Raw genomic sequence first — 23,449 nt, 5'->3', positions numbered from 1 at the left:
GGCTGATCATATACACACTGCACTACATCACAGACTTTACCATATACACACAGCACTACATCACAGACTGACCATATACACACAGCACTATGTCACAGACTGACCATATACACACAGCACTACGTCAGACTGACCATATGCACACAGCACTACGTCACAGACTGACCATATACACACTGCACTACGTTACAGACTGACCATATACACAATACACTACACCACAAAATGACCATATACACACAGCACTACTGTACATCACAGACTGACCATATACACACTGCACTACATCGCAGGCTGATCATATACACACTGCACTACATCACAGACTGACCATATACACACAGCACTACATCACAGACTGACCATATACACACTGTACTACATCACAGACTGACCATATACACACAGCACTACTGTACATCACAGACTGACCATATACACACTACAATACATCACAGACTGACCATATACACACTTCACTACATCACAGACTGACCAAATACACACTGCACTACATCATAGACTGACCACATACACACAGCACTACAACACAACCTGACAATATACACACTGCACTACAACACAGACTGACCATATACACACTACTGACCATGCACATACTACACTACATCACAGACTGACCATATACACACTTCACTACATCACAGACTGACCAAATACACACTGCACTACATCACAGACTGACCATATACAAACTGCACTACATCACAGACTGACCATATACACACTGCATTACATCACAGACTGACCATATACACACAGCACTACATCACAGACTGACCATATACACACAGCACTACATCACAGACTGACCATATACTCACAGCACTACATCACAGACTGACCATATACACAATGCACTACATCACAGACTGACCATATACACACTGCACTACATCACAGACTGACCATATACACACAGCACTACTGTACATCACAGACTGACCATATACACACTACACTACATCACAGACTGACCATATACTAACTTCACTACATCACAGACTGACCAAATACACACTGCACTACATCATAGACTGACCATATATACACTTCACTACATCACAGACTGACCATATACACACTGTACTACATCACAGACTGACCATATACACAATGCACTACATCACAGACTGACCATATACACACTACTGACCATGCACACACTACATCACAGACTGACCAAATACACACTGCACTACATCACAGACTGACCATATACACACTACACTACATCACAGACAGACCATATACACACTGCACTACATCACAGACTGACCATATACACACAGCACTACATCACAGACTGACCATATACACACACTGCACTACATCACAGACTGACCATATGCATACTGCACTACATCACAGACTGACCATATACACACAGCACTACATCACAGACTGACCATATACACACTGCACTACATCACAGACTGGCCATATACACCGATGAAAAAACATGCACATTGGCTCCTACATAAAAAAAACACACTACATTGGCCTCCATGGGAATAAAACACACTACATTGGCCTCCATGGGAATAAAACACACTACATTGGCCTCCACAGGAATAAATCACACACATTTGCCCCAGAGAAATAAAACACACATACATTGGCTTCCGCAGGAATAAAACACATACATTGAGAGGGCCTGTGATGTCGCGCAGCTGCGCCTACTGAGGTTACGGCCCGGGAGCGCCTGAGCTTCCCAGAAGAGCTCAGCGGCAGCGCTGCCCGGGCCGCAATGACTGCACTGAAGTAATCTGATCGGCGGCTCTGAGAGCCTCTGACAGCGGGCTCCGGCGGCAGCACACTAAACAACTGCTGGCGGCACACTGGTGTGCCACGGCACAGAGTTTGAAAACCACTGCCATAGACTGACAGTCTATACTCATCACTACAACAGACTGTAACTGCACACACTACAATACTGTATGACAGTTGTATGCATATCTCTCTAAGGGGGTGATTCAATTCAGCATGTTGTTAATAGCGCCGGGAAGAATCTGCTGGAGCTATTCGATTCAGCGCGCTGTTAGGCCAACTAAAGGTTTTCTTCTCGCACCCTCAGAAATCCGAATAAAGTGCCAGCCGCGAGGCAGTTTTCATACTTTAGCACGGTGATAACAGGCGCGTGGGTGGCAATTTATTCGGAGAATGCCGGTTAGCGAGACAAAAAAACCAACATTAGTCGTGTTAATCGGCATTCTACGACTTAAGTCGGACTATACGGACTTGCACGCTGGATTGAATCGCCCACTAAGGGGGAAATTCAGTTAGTACATAAAGCTGGGTACACACTACGATGTGTACCTAGCGAGCTATTGCGAGCGACAGGACCCAGCGGGGGTGTCGGCATCGCCAAGTCCATACACGCTTGCCGTACCAGGTTTTAAGCTGAGCAACGATAAATGTTATAAGCAGTTATAATGCTATAAGCAGTTGCACTACCCATTTCATACCTGAGGATAGCTAACTTATTAACATACCAACCTGTAGCCAGAGTATAATAATATTCAGGCATGATCAACTTTTAGCCCACCAGCATTTCCGTAGCTAGATCGACCCTGAGTCAGTCAGGGAATTAAATCAGTCACTGGTCTAGTCCCACATATGACGTAGCAGCAGCTTTCCTGATGCACAGAAACTTTGAAAATTCCAAAATTCGACAAATATTTAATTAAGCAAGAAAAAAAACAAAAAACCTCCATGTGCCTTCACTGCAATGAGTTCTGATGCACTTTGTAAATGACCAGTTGCAGACATCCACCATACATCTGATCTCAGCAATTCAGCTACGCCTTGTGTGTATCTTATATGTTTCTAGTTTATAAAGCGGCTGTCATGGCAACCCCATCAACTTAATTGACGCTGAGCAGGTGCATGGGTACGCTGTGTACTCAATGCAGACACTGCAACACCCGGCGTGCAACATGACGGCGTAATGGATTGTCATTTCATTGCATTGTGTGTTAAATAATGGCAACTGGAACAGCAAACAGAAAAAGGGCCTGATTCAGCGTGGATCGCTATTGCGATCGCAACTCCGTAATCGCACAGAGATCTGCTGCGAAAATAGGCTAATGAGTGCAATCGCAAAGCCATCGCACAGCCAGCATAGACGCCCACTACCGCTATCTCACATCTGTAATAGCTTGCAGACCTGCGTATACATCGGGAACATCGATTAACATCGGCCCCTCACACACAGCAGGTCTGACCTTACTCAGAAATTGCTAACCTGGTTGCACGCAGTGAGTACACAAGCTGCGTATGCCGTCGCAGTAGCTAATTTATGCACGTCCATGCAACGGCGTTCAAACGGACAGGCACCCCTGCATTTCTCCAACCACTGCCCCGTCAACACCCCCAAACGTTGACCTCCCGTCCCTTGATCTGCGATGGCTTTGTATCTGCGTAGGTGATCGTAGTGTGACCGCAATGCCATCTCACCCACACACACTGCTGTGCATGCGCAGTACGCACCATTGGCCGATCTGCGGACGCTGTTGCAGTTGCGGTCCGTCATGAATCAGGCCCTAAGACAATTGGCAAGTAGTCAGCCTTAAAGGGAAGACCAGTTTTGGACAAATCTTGTTCTAGGTAGGAGATACATGTAGTATATTGGGTCCCTACTCCCAGACGTTCCCCATTACCTGAACCTTGCAGGATGGACAACCCTTTTAAAAAGTGTTAACATGTTTGGTAAGATAGTTAAGATGGTTTGCTGCAATTTATTGGTACAGTTATTCTAGCACACATTGGTAAAGCATGTCCATACCAGCACAAAGGGGAGTTTAAATGTCAGCAGAATATGAATTAGAACTAGGACAGACCCATGATCACAATTACTTGTATTTTTTATGACATATATAATATTTTAGAAACATAATAAATCAGATATCTAATATGAACACAAGTAGGTGCGTAACTGTTATTTTGTTGGGCCTATAGCCAAAATTGAGGGGAAGGGGGATGAGGTTGACCTATCTGCTTCCGAGGTGCCAGCTCTGCTCCTCTGAGCCTGTGCCAGGGCCCAGCATGTGGCACTGAGGCTGCGTGTGGGGCTTCCAGTCCCAGAATCGCAGAGCATAGTACGGCCCGGCAGCCATCGCAGCCCCAGTTATGGAGGTAGAGTAGAGGAGTTTTATCCTAATAATGCTTATTCTGCAAAATTTTATATCGCAAAGCTTCAATGGGATGTAGATTGGAAGCCGACTGTCTAAATGCCGACTGCCGACTTCCAGACTTTCTAATCCCGCGTGGTACTAATGACAGGCGTCGAAAACTTGACGCCTGCCATTAACCATACGCCAGAAGACCAACGCCCGGCACACCGAACAAAGGTAAGCTGGGAGCGGACAGCCACGGGTTTAGGTTTAGGGCTCCCAGGGGGACTTAGGGTTAGGCACCCCCCCAGGAGGGTTAGGTTTAGGCTAGGGCAAGGGGGGGGGTTAGGCACCCTTGGGGGGAGGTTAGGCATTTCCCAGGGCACTTAGGTTTAGGCTGCGGGGAAGGGAGGGTTAGGTTTAGGCACTTAGAGGGGGGATTAGGATTAGGCACTTGGGGGGGAGGTTAGGGTTAGGCACCCCTAAGGGAGGGTTAGGGGGGGGAATTAGGTTAGCGATACTTACCTTAGGGACGATCAGGATCTTCACCCTTGTCGGGCTTCCGCTGTCGGGATTTGAACTACACCCACTTCAATTTGACCTGTGTCTTTTTATGTGGAAATCAGTTTAATTTTATGCACATTATAATAAACTGTGTAAGATAAGATGTGATTGAATTCTGCAGTATTTTTGTGCATACCGAACAAGAAACATGTAATTGTTGGTTAAGCCTGGAGACGACTAGTACAGGACATTCAATTATTTGTATATGGTAACTATAAACAGGGTAAGGGTCTATTTTAAGTAAATATATTATTTACTTTTAGTTATTCCTAATTTCCCAGCAGGACCACATAATGCATTGTGCACAGAGGCATAATTGCACTGATCTGTCATTTACATTTGCTGCACAGCAACCATGTAATGACCTGTCCTGGGAGCAAGGAGCAGTGATAATGTGCAGCCGCGCTCCATAGTTTTACGATATAAACAAGTTTTGCACCAAAATACATAACAAGATGCTGCTAAAACACTGACTGCTATGTGGGGCCCAAAACATGAATTGCCCCCCCCTGCAATAATAACCAGAGATGATATTTTTATACTATGTAGCAGTGTATATAGTGATGTGGTGTTTTATCCGGTGATATCCTCTGCCACTGTACCCTGCGAGTGCCAAAAACAATTGTGGTACAATGGGTGAGTAGTCATACCGTCAGCTCTCTGCACACTCAATAAAACAGATTGTAACACTTCTCATGAAAGCAATCAATTACACTAAGCAGCCAAAGCATGTGCTATTTCCATGCTCCACCCATGGCCCTTTTCTCACACTCCCAGTGTAACACAATATTCCTTGGAACTACATTCCATGATACAACGGAGATATTCCGCTGCCCACATTCTTCTGAGCTCTCCATTTCCCAATGCCTCCACCTTAAAGAGTCATCGTATAACATCTATAACAGAACTCATTTGCCCAAGAAGATGGTACTGTATGTCCTTTAGTTTTATTATTGTGACCCTTTTGAGGCAGCTCCTGTGATAGTTTTCTCTGTATCTTTTCAAAAAGTAATCCTGATGGGGAAATTGCCATCTGCGAAATACAGCTTAGGAAATGACGGTCGATTGGTTAACCATCATTGGTCGCCATCGATGGTGCAAGAAACCATGGCAAGAAACCATTGATGATTTGCACTGTCAATGAACATCCCTACTCGTGCTACAGGGAGGGCCAATCAGGAAAGTAGGTGGGGCTAAACAGCACATCAGGGACGGAGCTACGCCCCAGAGGCTGGTTGATTAAAATAAAACACATTGCCACACTCTCTACCATCAGTTGCTAACCATCGATGGCCATCCCTACTACAACTCATTACCCATTGTGTTGTGTACATATATCTGTTTATCACATGAGCTAACAGATGCAGTGAAGGTAACACAGAATGAAATCTGATATGGAAAGAGACGGACCAGACAGTCCTAAGGCTGTATAGTAATGTCTGTTGCCTAGAGCAACCAATCCAAACAGGATAACTGTGCGCAGCACCCGGCAGCTCTGAATTCCTGAACGCAAGCTCATCACAGGCACCATGCTGTATTGGCAAATATGTATGTTTGACCTTAATATATTTAATGGATACCGTTTCTTTTAAAGTGTACCAATTGTAGCAATGTACCACAGTGTCTTGGTACTGTGATCTTCCTAAACCAAGAGGCATGGCAAGTACCTACACCAACTTTATGCCAGTCACTGAGGGAGCATAGTAAGTCAATCATGGCTGTCCATTTGGAGGGGTTGATTCTGAGTTGGGAGCAAAGCAAAAAAAACATATGGCGTAACTTTGCACCTAGACAAAACATGCTGCTATGCATATAAAAATACATTTATTATTTTTACATGCAGAGTAAATACTGGCTGCATTAGCATGCAGTCCACAAATGCTGGTCAGTTTTATTTTTATATTGCAATTTGGGTTTCTGCTAAGACACGCCCCTCCCAAATTTAAATCTCTCTGCACATTTTACATCTGCCCCTCCCCTGAAGTGCAACATGATTGTGCCAAGGTGCAAAGATACTCCTTTTTTTGCATTGCTCCCAACTCCTAATCAGCCCCAGGGTCTTATTCAGTTTATCAATGTCTCCAAAGACTAAATAAAACACCTTTTTAAGAACACAATTAAAGCCATAGTGATAGTACAGGTTACACATGACATAGAATAGTCTTGCTTTGTAGCATATAAACTTGAGTAACGTCACGGCAGTCCCCATCACGACAGAGATCAAGCATATCAGATATGTAGCTACAATTAATGAAAGACCTTAATGCATGAGCGACTGTTTCAGGCCCTGATGAAAAGGCCCAGCAATAGGCTCCTGTATAAGTACATCCAGTCCACAAGCATACTTTTATAAGATACCTGCCGCTCCACCCTGTCACAAACGTGGATAACACCGTAGCAAACATATATACAGTATAATAAAATGCATACGATACACGTTTGGCAGCTATATATTATATCATTTCTCTCTTTTTTCATGAGGCCATAGCACTTCGGTTAAGTGAATGCTACATTTAGCTGCAAACACATTTACCATTCTAAACATGGGGGAAAATATTATCCTAAATCTGAATGCAGAAGTCATTTAACGTGGACAAACTGCAACTGTACCTATGTTTTCCGGCATCCAGACAGTCCCAGTGAGACGTAATCACAGAAAACGCTGGCAAGCTGCTCCGATCTGCAGGGGTGCCAACGTTCTACACCCAGTGAGTAGTACAGCGTACAGGGACGAGTCACGCAGAAGGACACTGTGCAGCAGACTATTAATGTAACACGGAATCTACTGCTGGTTCCTTGCCTCAGAGCAGATGGTTATTTGACTCCATCATCTCCCACACACAGGGACAGACTTAGCCATCTTGCTGGTGGCTATCTCTAAAATTAGAGCCGGCATCATTTGAACATGTGAAAACTCCCACGCTAACATTTGGGAAATACCTTCCCTCACTGATGTGTCTGAGCGAGACTTGCAGTGATGGCTGGCTATGGGGCCCACAGAAACTCTGTACTAAATTAAATTAGTTTTAATTGAGCTTGAAGTACCCACCTGCCCCCTCTGAGGCTTTGCAGTGGAAAGCGATAAACTCATTAAGACTGTACAATGAGCGGCTGCCTAGTCGTGATGTCAGGGGAATTATGAAAAGATTAATAAAGTTATTCAAGGAAGATCTCAGATTAGCGACATGTATATTCATTTACAGCTAATTTATCTCGTGAAGCCAGCTATATGAATAGGACTGGTATATACATTTGTGGGATGCACAGCAAGATGTCTGTCTCACTACAAAGTAGACAAAGCAAATAAATAAAACAAGGTTAACATTATACACACACACACACACACACATGTATATTTTTCATACACAGGTGAGTAATTTTTGTACATATACAGGTCTTTCACATACCACTTAAATCATACCTCCCGACAATGGATGTGAGCGTAACGGGACGGGACACATGGCCACATTATGGAGGGTGTTACAAACCGCTGTGAATAAACATACCTCCTAAATCGGGACTGTTCCACATATCTGTCTTCTGCCTGCCTTCTTATAATGGATCCAGTAATGAGGAGAAATCATCGATAGCTAAACCTAGCTCTTTAGCACACAAGGCTGGACACATCCAACAATATCCAATGGTGAGTATGGGCATTATAACCCGCAACGTGAAATTGTGCAGTTAAGAGACGGGAAATGATGACTCGAGATGTAATCACACCCACTGCAAGTGGCCCTTGGAGCTCCCTTCTGGTTGAAAAGTAGGGTAAGAATGGCACAGCCTGCTGTTAGCAAGCACCAAGAACCTACAACATCCTAACATTGCCAAAGATCAAGCACCAAGGACATACAACATCCTAACAATGCCAAAGATCAAGCACCAAGGACATACAACATCCTAACATTGCCAAACATCAAGCACCAAGGACATACAACATCCTAACATTGCCAAAGATCAAGCACCAAGGACATACAACATCCTAACATTGCCAAAGATCAAGCACCAAGGACATACAACATCCTAACATTGCCAAACAAAACATCAAGCACCAAGGACATACAACATCCTAACATTGCCAAAGATCAAGCACCAAGGACATACAACATCCTAACATTGCCAAACATCAAGCACCAAGGACATACAACATCCTAACATTGCCAAACATCAAGCACCAAGGACATACAACATCCTAACATTGCCAAACATCAAGCACCAAGGACATACAACATCCTAGCATTGCCAAACATCAAGCACCAAGGACATACAACATCCTAACATTGCCAAAGATCAAGCACCAAGGACATACAACATCCTAATATTGCCAAACATCAAGCACCAAGGACATACAACATCCTAGCATTGCCAAACATCAAGCACCAAGGATATAGAACATCCTAACATTGCCAAAGATCAAGCACCAAGGACATACAACATCCTAATATTGCCAAACATCAAGCACCAAGGACATACAACATCCTAACATTGCCAAAGATCAAGCACCAAGGACATACAACATGCTAACATTGCCAAACATCAAGCACATACAATATCCTAACATTGCCAAAGATCAAGCACCAAGGACATACAACATCCTAACATTGCCAAAGATCAAGCACCAAGGACATACAACATCCTAACATTGCCAAACATCAAGCACCAAGGACATACAACATCCTAACATTGCCAAAGATTAAGCACCAAGGACATACAACATCCTAACATTGCCAAACATCAAGCACCAAGGACATACAACATCCTAAAATTGCCAAAGATCAAGAACCAAGGACATACAACATCCTAACATTGCCAAACATCAAGCACCAAGGACATACAACATCCTAACATTGCTAAAGATTAAGCACCAAGGACATACAACATCCTAACATTGCCAAACATCAAGCACCAAGGACATACAACATCCTAACATTGCCAAACATCAAGCACCAAGGACATCCAACATCCTAACATTGCCAAAGATCAAGCACCAAGGACATACAACATCCTAACATTGCCAAACATCAAGCACCAAGGACATACAACATCCTAACATTGCCAAAGATCAAGCACCAAGGACATACAACATCCTAACATTGCCAAAGATCAAGCACCAAGGACATACAACATCCTAACATTGCCAAACATCAAGCACCAAGGACATACAACATCCTAACATTGCCAAAGATTAAGCACCAAGGACATACAACATCCTAACATTGCCAAACATCAAGCACCAAGGACATACAACATCCCAACATTGCCAAAGATCAAGCACCAAGGACATACAACATCCTAACATTGCCAAACATCAAACACCAAGGACATACAACATCCTAACATTGCCAAAGATTAAGCACCAAGGACATACAACATCCTAACATTGCCAAACATCAAGCACCAAGGACATACAACATCCTAACTTGCCAAACATCAAGCACCAAGGACATACAACATCCTAACATGGCCAAACATCAAGCACCAAGGACATACAACATCCTAACATTGCCAAAGATCAAGCACCAAGGACATACAACATCCTAACATTGCCAAACATCAAGCACCAAGGACATACAACAACCTAACATTGCCAAACATCAAGCACCAAGGACATACAACATCCTAACATGGCCAAACATCAAGCACCAAGGACATACAACATCCTAACATTGCCAAAGATCAAGCACCAAGGACATACAACATCCTAACGTTGCCAAACATCAAGCACCAAGGACATACAACATCCTAACATTGCCAAACATCAAGCACCAAGGACATACAACATCCTAACATTACCAAAGATCAAGCACCAAGGACATACAACATCCTAACATTGCCAAACATCAAGCACCAAGGACATACAACATCCTAACATTGCCAAACATCAAGCACCAAGGACATACAACATCCTAACATTGCCAAAGATTAAGCACCAAGGACATACAACATCCTAACATTGCCAAACATCAAGCACCAAGGACAAACAACATCCTAACATTGCCAAAGATCAAGCACCAAGGACATACAACATCCTAACATTGCCAAACATCAAGCACCAAGGACATACAACATCCTAACATTGCCAAACATCAAGCACCAAGGACATACAACATCCTAACATTGCCAAAGATCAAGCACCAAGGACATACAACATCCTAACATTGCCAAAGATCAAGCACCAAGGACATACAACATCCTAACATTGCCAAAGATCAAGCACCAAGGACATACAACATCCTAACATTGCCAAACATCAAGCACCAAGGACATACAACATCCTAACATTGCCAAAGATCAAGCACCAAGGACATACAACATCCTAACATTGCCAAACATCAAGCACCAAGGACATCCAACATCCTAACATTGCCAAAGATCAAGCACCAAGGACATACAACATCCTAACATTGCCAAAGATCAAGCACCAAGGACATACAACATCCTAACATTGCCAAAGATCAAGCACCAAGGACATACAACATCCTAACATTGCCAAAGATCAAGCACCAAGGACATACAACATCCTAACATTGCCAAACATCAAGCACCAAGGACATACAACATCCTAACATTGCCAAAGATGAAGCACCAAGGACATACAACATCCTAACATTGCCAAACATCAAGCACCAAGGACATACAACATCCTAACATTGCCAAAGATCAAGCACCAAGGACATACAACATCCTAACATTGCCAAACATCAAGCACCAAGGACATACAACATCCTAACATTGCCAAAGATTAAGCACCAAGGACATACAACATCCTAACATTGCCAAACATCAAGCACCAAGGACATACAACATCCTAACATTGCCAAACATCAAGCACCAAGGACATACAACATCCTAACATGGCCAAACATCAAGCACCAAGGACATACAACATCCTAACATTGCCAAAGATCAAGCACCAAGGACATACAACATCCTAACATTGCCAAACATCAAGCACCAAGGACATACAACATCCTAACATTGCCAAACATCAAGCACCAAGGACATACAACATCCTAACATTGCCAAACATCAAGCACCAAGGACATACAACATCCTAACATGGCCAAAGATCAAGCACCAAGGACATACAACATCCTAACATGGCCAAAGATCAAGCACCAAGGACATACAACATCCTAACATTGCCAAAGATCAAGCACCAAGGACATACAACATCCTAACATTGCCAAACATCAAGCACCAAGGACATACAACATCCTAACATTGCCAAAGATTAAGCACCAAGGACATACAACATCCTAACATTGCCAAACATCAAGCACCAAGGACATACAACATCCTAACATTGCCAAAGATCAAGCACCAAGGACATACAACATCCTAACATTGCCAAACATCAAGCACCAAGGACATACAACATCCTAACATTGCCAAACATCAAGCACCAAGGACATACAACATCCTAACATTGCCAAAGATCAAGCACCAAGGACATACAACATCCTAACATTGCCAAACATCAAGCACCAAGGACATCCAACATCCTAACATTGCCAAAGATCAAGCACCAAGGACATACAACATCCTAACATTGCCAAAGATCAAGCACCAAGGACATACAACATCCTAACATTGCCAAAGATCAAGCACCAAGGACATACAACATCCTAACATTGCCAAAGATCAAGCACCAAGGACATACAACATCCTAACATTGCCAAACATCAAGCACCAAGGACATACAACATCCTAACATTGCCAAAGATGAAGCACCAAGGACATACAACATCCTAACATTGCCAAACATCAAGCACCAAGGACATACAACATCCTAACATTGCCAAAGATCAAGCACCAAGGACATACAACATCCTAACATTGCCAAACATCAAGCACCAAGGACATACAACATCCTAACATTGCCAAAGATTAAGCACCAAGGACATACAACATCCTAACATTGCCAAACATCAAGCACCAAGGACATACAACATCCTAACATTGCCAAACATCAAGCACCAAGGACATACAACATCCTAACATGGCCAAACATCAAGCACCAAGGACATACAACATCCTAACATTGCCAAAGATCAAGCACCAAGGACATACAACATCCTAACATTGCCAAACATCAAGCACCAAGGACATACAACATCCTAACATTGCCAAACATCAAGCACCAAGGACATACAACATCCTAACATTGCCAAACATCAAGCACCAAGGACATACAACATCCTAACATGGCCAAAGATCAAGCACCAAGGACATACAACATCCTAACATTGCCAAAGATCAAGCACCAAGAACATACAACATCCTACCATTGCCAAAGATCAAGCACCAAGGACATACAACATCCTAACATTGCCAAACATCAAGCACCAAGGACATACAACATCCTAACATTGCCAAAGATTAAGCACCAAGGACATACAACATCCTAACATTGCCAAACATCAAGCACCAAGGACATACAACATCCTAACATTGCCAAAGATCAAGCACCAAGGACATACAACATCCTAACATTGCCAAACATCAAGCACCAAGGACATACAACATCCTAACATTGCCAAACATCAAGCACCAAGGACATACAACATCCTAACATTGCCAAAGATCAAGCACCAAGGACATACAACATCCTAACATTGCCAAACATCAAGCACCAAGGACATACAACATCCTAACATTGCCAAAGATCAAGCACCAAGGACATACAACATCCTAACATTGCCAAACATCAAGCACCAAGGACATACAACATCCTAACATTGCCAAAGATCAAGCACCAAGGACATACAACATCCTAACATTGCCAAAGATCAAGCACCAAGGACATACAACATCCTAACATTGCCAAAGATCAAGCACCAAGGACATACAACATCCTAACATTGCCAAACATCAAGCACCAAGGACATACAACATCCTAACATTGCCAAACATCAAGCACCAAGGACATACAACATCCTAACATTGCCAAAGATGCAAATCCAATCAGCAGTTAGCTTTGATTTGTGTAGTGCAACTGAGACAATGAAAGCAAATGCCCCATTGCTTGCAATGCTTTTACTGCAGATTTGCACTCGGATGCATCTTTGGCAACGTTTGTACGAGTATAACCCTTTTTTAGTTAACACTATTTAAAAATACTAAATAAACTTCGTACAGCACAGCTGAATAACTTGCATTCAGTTTATTTATTGCACAGAAATGCCATTATATAATGATAGAATAAAAGCACCTACAAATGAGACCACTGCAGTGCACCTGTACTGTTTGCACACTACGTAATGATCTCTTGACTTCAATGCAGTTAGAAAGACATTCATTCAGGAGCTGCAAAAGTGACAGCAACTGCAGATTTCAAGACAAAAATTTGGAAGTTATGGTCTAATCAGATCTATAGGTCGTGTATTCATTTATTTAATGGGATCTAAACCTCCGTACACACTGAACGATTTATTTGAACAATATAAACTATAACGATATCTTAGAATGATATATCGTTCAAATCATCCCGCGGGTCATTAACGATATCCCCAGTCATCTGTACATACAGTCCAATCTGGAGATATCGTTAGCAATGCCATGTGCTGAATGCAGCATGGCCCTACTGCCCATCCCCAACAAGTGTGTATTCCCCGTGGCATCCGACATCGCTGCGTACACACATCGTCCAGTGTGTACGGGGTTTAAGTACAAGGCCAAGGTAAGAGATCCGCAGGTCCTAACGTGAGCACCAGCAACAATGGATAACTCTGAATACTTTTTACCCACTTATGTTTTTGCATCTCTCTCTCGAAAAACAGAAGAAAAAACAAGAAAGAATAAAATAAAGTATATTGGCCATTTGTGGCGATATTCCAAAGCTCTGAATTCAACAGCTGCTTTGTTTTTATTTTTTTTTGCTCTTGATGTTGGACACAGATCTTTCTGAGAACAGTGTAGGACAGAACAGCACATTGTCCAGTGCGGAAATCCAGCCCCTGAACCGTGTAGATTCTTATCTCTGTAGTCATACTAAATTTCCTACTAGGAATTATAAGTCAACTTCAAAAGGCAACTGCAACAAAAGGGACAAGTAAAGGAATACTCCAGGCTGACAAGTGCCGTGACCAAGGGAAGAAACTAATATCTGAGCACAGAGTAAGAAGACAAAAGCTGAATTTGTATTCATTTTATGTTACAGGTAAACAGTGCACTGTGCTTCACATTGTGTCTTATTCACACGCGGTTGTCTCTGCCAGGATTCTACACAAGCGTAATCTGCTAGCCATTGCAGAGCAATTTACTAAGTGCAACTTACAAGTATAACTTACACTTGGGGATATATTTACTAAAGCGTCTAAAAATTAAGTGTGTGGGGGGGGAAGGGGGGGGGGAATGCCATAGCATCCAATCAGATTGTAGCTATCATTTCTCTATTGCATTCTAGAAAATGATAGACAGAATCTGATTGGTTGCTATGGGCAACACCACCACTTGTCTGTTTTAGAAGTATTAATAAATCTACCTCTGCATAGGCAGTATTGTGTATTTAGCACCAGTAGGCCAAACTTGGTGGTCTGTTTAATAAAGCTAGATAAGCCTTAGCGCTTTTGCCTAGCAACTGAAGGGTTACCGCTGGCAACAGACATTATTGGCTTGGTTTCCAGGAGACAGCTTCCTTACACAAAGCATGAGCAAGCCTATCTCAGGATGGCGTCAGCAGGGGCAGCACATAGATATAATGCTTTATATACAGGTAATTTATTCTTTTATGAAAGTGTAAGAGAAGACACACAAGTAGGAGAGGTAGGTTGAACAGGGATGCCCATAATATTTGCTATTACTGTTGTGGGACTTAGTACTGGATATTACTGTTGGCTCATTATCAGGGACTATTATTACTGCCTATTTGGGCATTACTACAATACCCACTACTGGTGGAACATTACTGGGAACATCTGCTATTGCTGTTATGTTAATTCACATGAGCATTAATGATGGTTTATTACTGGTCATTACTGCTGGAATGTTACTGAGCACTAAGAGGGAGATGTACTAAGCTGTTGAGGGAGGTAAAGTAACAACAAATCAGCTTACTAAGCGAAGTACATTTTTTTTGATCGGGAATACAAACGGGGCAATTTTTTGGGGGCAAACTGAAAGCCCTAATATCTGTGCTACACATTATGCAATTTATTATTAGAAGCTACCCATTTTCCACCACACCACACTGATGTCTTTCTGCCATTTCATCTTCGATGTCATCTCACCACCTGAAACTTAACAGTTACCAACCAGATCTCTCTATCACTGTTGATACCTCGACCATCCACCCCGCCCCACAAGTTCGCTGCCTTGGTGTCATCTTTGACCCTGAACTGTCCTTTGTTCCCCACATTCAATCTGTCTCAAAATCATGTTACATACACTTAAAAAACATATTCAAAATTCGACCATATCTCACACAAGACACTGCAAAAACTCTAATCCATGCACTTTTTATTTTCCACATTGACTATTGCAATAGCCTCCTTACTGGTCTTCCCAAAAACAGGCTATCACCATTACAATCCATTATGAATGCAGCTGCGAGGCTTATCTTCCTTGCAAAACGTTCTTCTTCTGCTGCCCCGCTCTGTCAGCCCCTCCATTGGTTGCCGGTTTTCTACCGTATTCAATACAAAATGCTTTCACTTAAACATAAGGCTATTAACCAAACCACACCAACATACATCTCTTCACTCATCTCAAAATATCTCCCAACCCGACCTCTCCGCTCAGCACAAGATCTGCGTCTCTCATCCCCATGCATTACTTGCTCCCATTCACGGTTACAGGACTTTCTTCGCGCTGCACCCACTCTATGGAACGAACTACCTCGCACAATAAGACTTTCATCTAGTCTCCAATCCTTCAAGCAATCCCTGAAAACTCACCCCTTCAGGCAAGCTTATCAAATTCCAGAACCTCCCACATAACCTTCATAGCTTCCATATCTAATTACATACCCTTTTTACAGTCCACACACAATCTCACACATCGTCTTTCTCTCACATCCTCATGACATTTGGTCGACATTCCTGTGTGACTGGATCATGCAGCCAACCAAGAAACTGTGCATTCTGGCTGGACCAAATGCAATATATAGCACCTATCCTTGTGTATCAATGCCTATTTCCCTATAGATTGTAAGCTTGTGAGCAGGGCCTTCCTACCTATATATCTGTCTGTTATTACCCAGTTTTGTTCTATTAATGTTTACAATTGTAAAGCGCAACGGAATATGCTGCGCTATATAAGAAACTGTTAATAAAATAAAATAAAATAATTTTGCATATTTTCGCCCACAAGGAAAATATAGGCACTATGGGCACATTATGGAGATTGCACACACTGCTACATATCGGGAAATTGAGGCCGAGATGTTCAGTCCTGACCGACAGATCGCATAATCGAAGGAAAGCATCTGTGGATGTTTACTAACCGTTTTATCAGTGAACCGGAAAAACGATCGTTCATGCACACTATACAATAAATTAGGCCGACCACCCGATTATTGGCAGATCGGCCCAATATTTGTATAGTGTGTACCTAGCTTAAATGTCATTTTTCAAACACTGTAGCCTGTAAAGTGACAGTTACAAGCTGATTGGTTGGTACTTTGGGCGGGATGTACTAATAGCAAAATGCGTCCAAAACTCCAAAAACTGCAATGTTTTGGAGTTCTGGCCACATTCCCCATATGTACCAAGCTCCAGAAAGCGATACTTTACAGAGCTTGGACCTGTTAGGAAACACCATTTATATGCATGCGCAGAAGGACACCCGGGTTAAAAACCCGGAAGTACTATCATCGCAAAGGAGAACTCTTTCCATAAGAACTGTCCATTGTGATTTTACAGTAATTGCAATTCTAAGAGCATACCAGTGTTAATAACACCACATTGCACCCGATAAGTGGTGGATGTATTGCATCCAAAATGCACATCTCGCCCATTATCTCGCTCCAAGCTTTGATAAATCTGCCCCTGAGTCTACTGTAGATATTTGATTGCGTATTACTACTGATGGTTGCTTAGTACTGGGCATTACTATTACCACTGGTACATTACTCGGAAATACAACCGCTGCGATGCTGTCTGGCGGATCACACGCAACCAAGGTGAGCTCCTCTGTGCTTATGCCTCACAGTAATCCTATGATGCCAGTATTATGCCAGTATCACTGATCACAAAGTAGATCCTCCACCAACTGCAGGTGACATGGCTCATCAACACCCAGCCCAAACCCCATGACCTAGAAACATGAAAATTGGGCAGTATATTCCTTTCCATGATGTAGGTGACCACTAAGAAGGGATTTTTTTAAATTTGACTCCTAATGGGCTGAAAAGGGCTAAATGTTTCCTCCCCCTGTGCAGTGTCCTGACTGGCGGACTCATTGTGGCTGTAGCACAGTTCATATTCAAACACCAACTGTCACCCCAAGTGCTGCCAAACATCACTGGCAGTTGGTGTGGCTCCCCTATTTGAATAGTGAGGGAAGGGAATGTGTTACTGCAGAGGTGAAATAGGAAAATGTGTTAGTACACAGGTGAGGGATGGGAATGTCAAATGTGTTACTACGGGGTGCAGGGAATGTGATACAACATGGGTGAAGGAAGGGAATGTGTTTTTACAGGGGTGAGCGGGGGTAATGTGTTACCACACAGGTGGGTGACTGGAAGTAATGTGTTACTACAGAGGTGAGGGAGAGTAATGTGTTACTCCAGATGTGAGGGAAGGGAATAAGTTACTACAGATGTGAGTGAGGGAGGGGAATTTCGGATGTGTTACAAAACGGGCGAGGGAGGGAAATGTGTTACTACAGAAGGGAGGAAGGATAATGTTTTACAACAGAGGAGGGAGTGGAATATGTTAGTACACATGTGAGGGAGGGCAATGCCTTACTATAGCAGTGAAGCATTACTATAGGGGTGTAGTATTAATGTGTTATTGAAGTAGTGAGATGGAAATGGAAACAGAAAATATCTAAGGTCTACCTGAATGAAACCGGGTACATCAGCAAGTAAAACAAGGGCATGGAGGTGAGGGGGCCCAACAATGACAGGTCAGCCCCGCTTCCCGAGGATACCTACAGAGCAGAGTGGAGGCCTCTTCTGAATCAGCACATTCTCAGAACAGAATCAGCAGGTTAGCGCTGGGTCAATGTACAAAGTTTGGTAAGGGGCCCGGCGATGCACAGTTCTGCCCCTTGCAGTCCCGCTTCGTTATTCTCAATAGCGCACATGAGGTACATGTAACACATTAACTCAAGTAGTTCAGAGGCTTAAGGTAGGACAGAAATGGGAAGGTGGTTAGAGAGAGAGGCGGGGCAAGCAAGAGATTACTTATTTAGAACTGATTAGATGCTTCTCACATCATGATACATGTCCTTACTAAAGAGGCCGAAACCTCTGTGCCGCAATTCCCTGATCCCCCAACGCCAATCCATTCAAAACAGCCATTGGGTATCGTTGATCAGTGATCCGTCAGGGAATCGAGGAAATTCTGCATGGTAAAATCCCTGACTTGATGATGATCATTGTGTGGCCGGGATCAGCAAATCGAGGAAATCGAACATGTTGGATATCCATAGTGCCCCAGCGTCTGGAGATCGGGTAATTGCGTCAATCCGTCGCTGATGTATGGGTGCTATTACACAATCACACAAATGAGCCAGTCACTGCTTCCTACAAGGTTTAGCACAATGATATCATGAAAATACTCTGTGCTGCTGTTACTGCCCTATCAGATGAAATAAGACTTGCAGTTTGAGCACAACAACAATAATTTATAGATAACTGGACAAGCCAAAACAATTGGGATGATGAAAATGCCATAAAAACGATGGAAATGTTTATAGGCTCATGCTGCTTGGCCAGCTCTGTATTTTGCCCTTTTATAATTGAGGAACACAACGTAAAATAATACTGTAAAGGTCACATGTGAGATTGTCTCACTAGGACGCCGGCAGTAGCCTGAAATTAACTGAGTTTTGTAATCAGAAGCATGTAGGTCATTTAATTAGAAGTTAATTGAAACCCCAGAAATTGTGATACATAACGGTAACAGGATTTCTCAGAGCTGTACCAGAAAATGGAAGCTATATACTATCCAATTACTACAGATTGCTGGAAACGAATGGCAACAAGGCTGACAATCAAATTATACAACTGATGTTGTTTAGCTACAGCCTGCAGTTTGTCGTCAGCTTTTTCTGTGTTCATAAGACTATAATGATCTTCATTAGCGTGTACAACCCATTAACTCTTCCTGGCCCAGAAATTATACTATTCCAGTGTCCCACGTGTTACTGAGTAAAGCCTTGCTTGCTATGTCTCTGGGAAATCACTGTATTGTAGCCTTGTAGGCACATTTTTGTGGCCATCAAACACTATTTGGAATTGTAAACAAGGGGATCAATAAAACCTTTGTAGGCGCCATGGGAAAATTGAAAGGGTGGCAGAGACACAGGGCCTGATAGCTAACTTCATCATAATGTCCTCTCAGCAGCCACGTTTGCTAGTCAGATAGTAAATTTCACTAAAATGCAGGTTTTAAGAAGTGGAGATGTTGCCCATAGCAACCAATCAGATTCTACTTACCATCTATCTAGCACCTTCTAGAAGATAATAGAATCTGATTGGTTGCTATGGGTAACATCTCCACTTCTAAAAACCCACACTTTAATAAATACAGTCAGGTCCATAAATATTGGGACACTGACAGAATTTTCATATTTTGGCCTCTATTCACCACCACAATGGTTTTGAAATGATACAAACAAGATGTGCTTTAACTGCAGACTTTTAGATTTAATTTGAGGGTAATTACATTCAAATCGGGTGAACGGTGTAGGAATTACAACAGTTTTAATATGTGCCTCCCACTGTTTAAGGGGCCAAAAGTAATGGGACTATCAACTCAAAAGCTATTTCATGGACAGGTGTGGGTCCCTCGTTATTTCATTATCAATTAAGCAGGTAAAAGGTCTGGAGTTGATTCTAGGTGTGACATTTGCATTTGGAATCAGTTGCTTTCAACTCTCAATATGAGATCCAAAGAGCTGTCACTATCAGTGAAACAAGCCATCATTAGGCTGAAAAATCAAAACAAACCCATCAGAGAGATAGCAAAAACATTAGGTGTGGCCAAATCAACTGTTTGGAACATTCTTAAAAAGAAAGAACGCACCGGAGAGCTCAGCAACACCAAAAGACCCGGAACACCACGGAAAACAACTGTGGTGGATGACAAAAGAGTTATTTCCCTGGTGAAGAAAAACCCCTTCACAACAGTTGGCCAAATCAAGAACACTCTCCAGGAGGTAGATGTATATGTGTCAAAGTCAACAATCAAGAGAAGACTTCACAAGAGTGAATATAGAGGGTTAACCACAAGATGCAATCCATTGGTGAGCCACAAAAATAGGAAGACCAGATTAGAGTTTGCCAAACAACATCTAAAAAAGCCATTACAGTTCTGGAACAGCATCCTATGGACAGATGAGACAAAGATCAACTTGTACCAGAGTGATGGGAAGAGAAGAAAAGGAAAGGAACTGCTCATGATCCAAAACATACCACCTCATCAGTGAAGCATGGTGGTGGTAGTGTCATGGCGTGGGCATGTATGGCTGCCAATGAAACTGGTTCCCTTGTATTTATTGATGATGTGATTGCTGACAAAAGCAGCAGAATGAATTCTGAAGTGTTTTGGGCAATATTATATGCTCATATTCGGTCAAATGCTTCACAACTCATTGGACGGCGCATCACAGTGCAGATGGACAATGACCCGAAGCATACTGCAAAACCAACCAAAGAGTTTTTTAAGGCTAAAAAGTGGAATGTTATGCAATGGCCAAGTCAATCCCCTGACCTGAATCCGATTGAGCATGCATTTCACTTGATGAAGACAAAACTGAAGGGAAAATGCCCCAAGAACAAGCAGGAACTGAAGACATTTGCAGTAGAGGCCTGGCAGAGCATCACCAGGGATGAAACCCAGCGTCTGGTGATGTCTATGCGTTCCGGACTTCAGGCTGTAATTGCCTGCAAAGGATTTGCAACAAAGTATTAAAAAGTGAAAGTTAGATTTAGGATTGTTTAGTTTGTCCCATTACTTTTGGCCCCTTAAAAAGTGGGAGGCACATATAGAAACCATTGTAATTCTTACACCGTTCACCTGATTTGGATGTAATTACCCTTAAATTAAATCTGAAAGTCTGCAGTTAAATCACATCTTGTTTGTTTCATTTCAAAGCCATTGTGGTGCTGAATAGAGGCCAAAATATGAAAATTCTGTCAATGTCCCAATATTTATGGACCTAACTGTATATCCCTAGAAGTAATGAGATGCATGGTAACTGCAGACTACAATATGTCTAGTTTGAGGGAACCAAGGAGGGCTTTGGAGGGACTACATAAGCAGTCCACGAAAAATGGATTAAGCAAGACAGGCCTTCCAGTGGCGTCCACGCATTATAGAGTCTGCCCTTAAGTGGCTTCTACAGAGAAAAGAATGAGAAAGTTGAACGCTACAAATTAATGCCAAAGCTCTTGACTTTTATGTAACGTGGAAGCAAGAGGTGTATTTACTAAAGTGCGGGTTTTTAGAAGTGGAGATGTTGCACATAGCAACCAATCAGATTCTAGCTATTATCTTCTAGAAGGTGCTCGATAAATGTTAAGTGGAATCCGATTGGTTGCTATGGGCAACATCTCCATTTCTAAAAACCCGTCTACATAAATGAAACCTATCCCTCCCCCCCCAGCGGCTGTCCACACCCTCCACCCAGCTTACCTTCGTTCGGTATGTCGGGCGTCGGGCTTCCGGCATAAGTATAATGACAGGCGTCGGGATTTTGACACCTGTTATTAGTACCCTGCCGGTATTTGATAGTCAGTAAATTGGCGGTCGGCATTTTGACCGTCGTCTTCCTGACTGCATCCCATCAGCTGGGTAAATCAGTCAAGACCACAGTACCCGTTTATAATAAAAGGTCTGCCATCTGCAAAGGTAGTTTGTCTAAAGCAGAAGATATCTCTAATATATCCTGCGTTAAGAATTTCTCATGTAACAGGGATAATAAACATTGCCTAAAGCATGTGGTAATAGGCGTATCCACCTGGTTTTAGGCTTAAATCATGGATCCCATAGATTGACAACCTATAATCTAGCACACATTGCAGCCATGAGGAACGGATAGGTCGTCCCAATTGTACACATGTGGCATGACGAAACATTTATTTTGAAATGTGACCAGTTACGGAAACCCTCTCCAAGGCATAGATTGCTATCAATAAACAGCATATTAAGACATTATTGGAAATGTCAAATGTGTAAAGGGAAAAACCTTTTGTAACAAACTGCTTCAGCAGAATAATCCTGTCTCCTAAAGTCTGATCATTTATCCTGTCAGCCTTCGGAGCAGCGGCGTATATAGTGCAAGCTAGGGAGGTGCCATTAGGGATTCCACAGGAGATGAGCAAACCTGTCCAAGGACAACTCAGGAAATGCTTCAGCCTTTATGCATTTGTAAGCCCTCTCCAGAAGTACACTGTGCAGCTTGGGAAATATGCTGTGGAGGTTACTGTGAGTATTACAGATGTATACAATCATAAATCTAGGCATGGGCAGACCTCACATTAGACTTTCAGGGGTAAATTTACTAAGCGTCAGTATTTTCTGGCGGTTTTCCGTCGGTTTTGCAATCTGCTGATTTACTAAAACACAAACAGACAG

The 23,449-nt window shown here is 42.7% G+C and overlaps 1 protein-coding gene across 11 annotated transcripts in view; it reads right to left on the bottom strand.

Moving 5' to 3' along the window:
* Positions 1 to 23,449, bottom strand: part of ABLIM2 (actin binding LIM protein family member 2) — a 238,804-nt gene that overhangs the window by 144,565 nt on the left and 70,790 nt on the right. For 9 of the 11 annotated variants that reach the window (XM_088461729.1, XM_088461735.1, XM_088461740.1 and 6 more), the window contains exon 1: positions 7,311 to 7,485. The exons of the other annotated variants lie outside the window; for them this stretch is intronic. In XM_088461729.1, the coding sequence (XP_088317855.1) occupies positions 7,311 to 7,326 (16 nt within the window). In that variant the 5' untranslated portion in view covers positions 7,327 to 7,485. Of the gene's footprint in view, positions 1 to 7,310; positions 7,486 to 23,449 lie in introns of those variants that run through there. 11 annotated transcript variants of the gene reach the window in all.

The sequence above is a fragment of the Taudactylus pleione genome, unplaced genomic scaffold (genome assembly GCF_031769625.1).
Source record: "Taudactylus pleione unplaced genomic scaffold, aTauple2 ptg001091l, whole genome shotgun sequence".
Lineage (NCBI taxonomy): Eukaryota > Metazoa > Chordata > Amphibia > Anura > Myobatrachidae > Taudactylus > Taudactylus pleione.
Note: the sequence above shows the minus strand (reverse complement) of the source record. Positions and strands in the feature narration are given on the sequence as shown.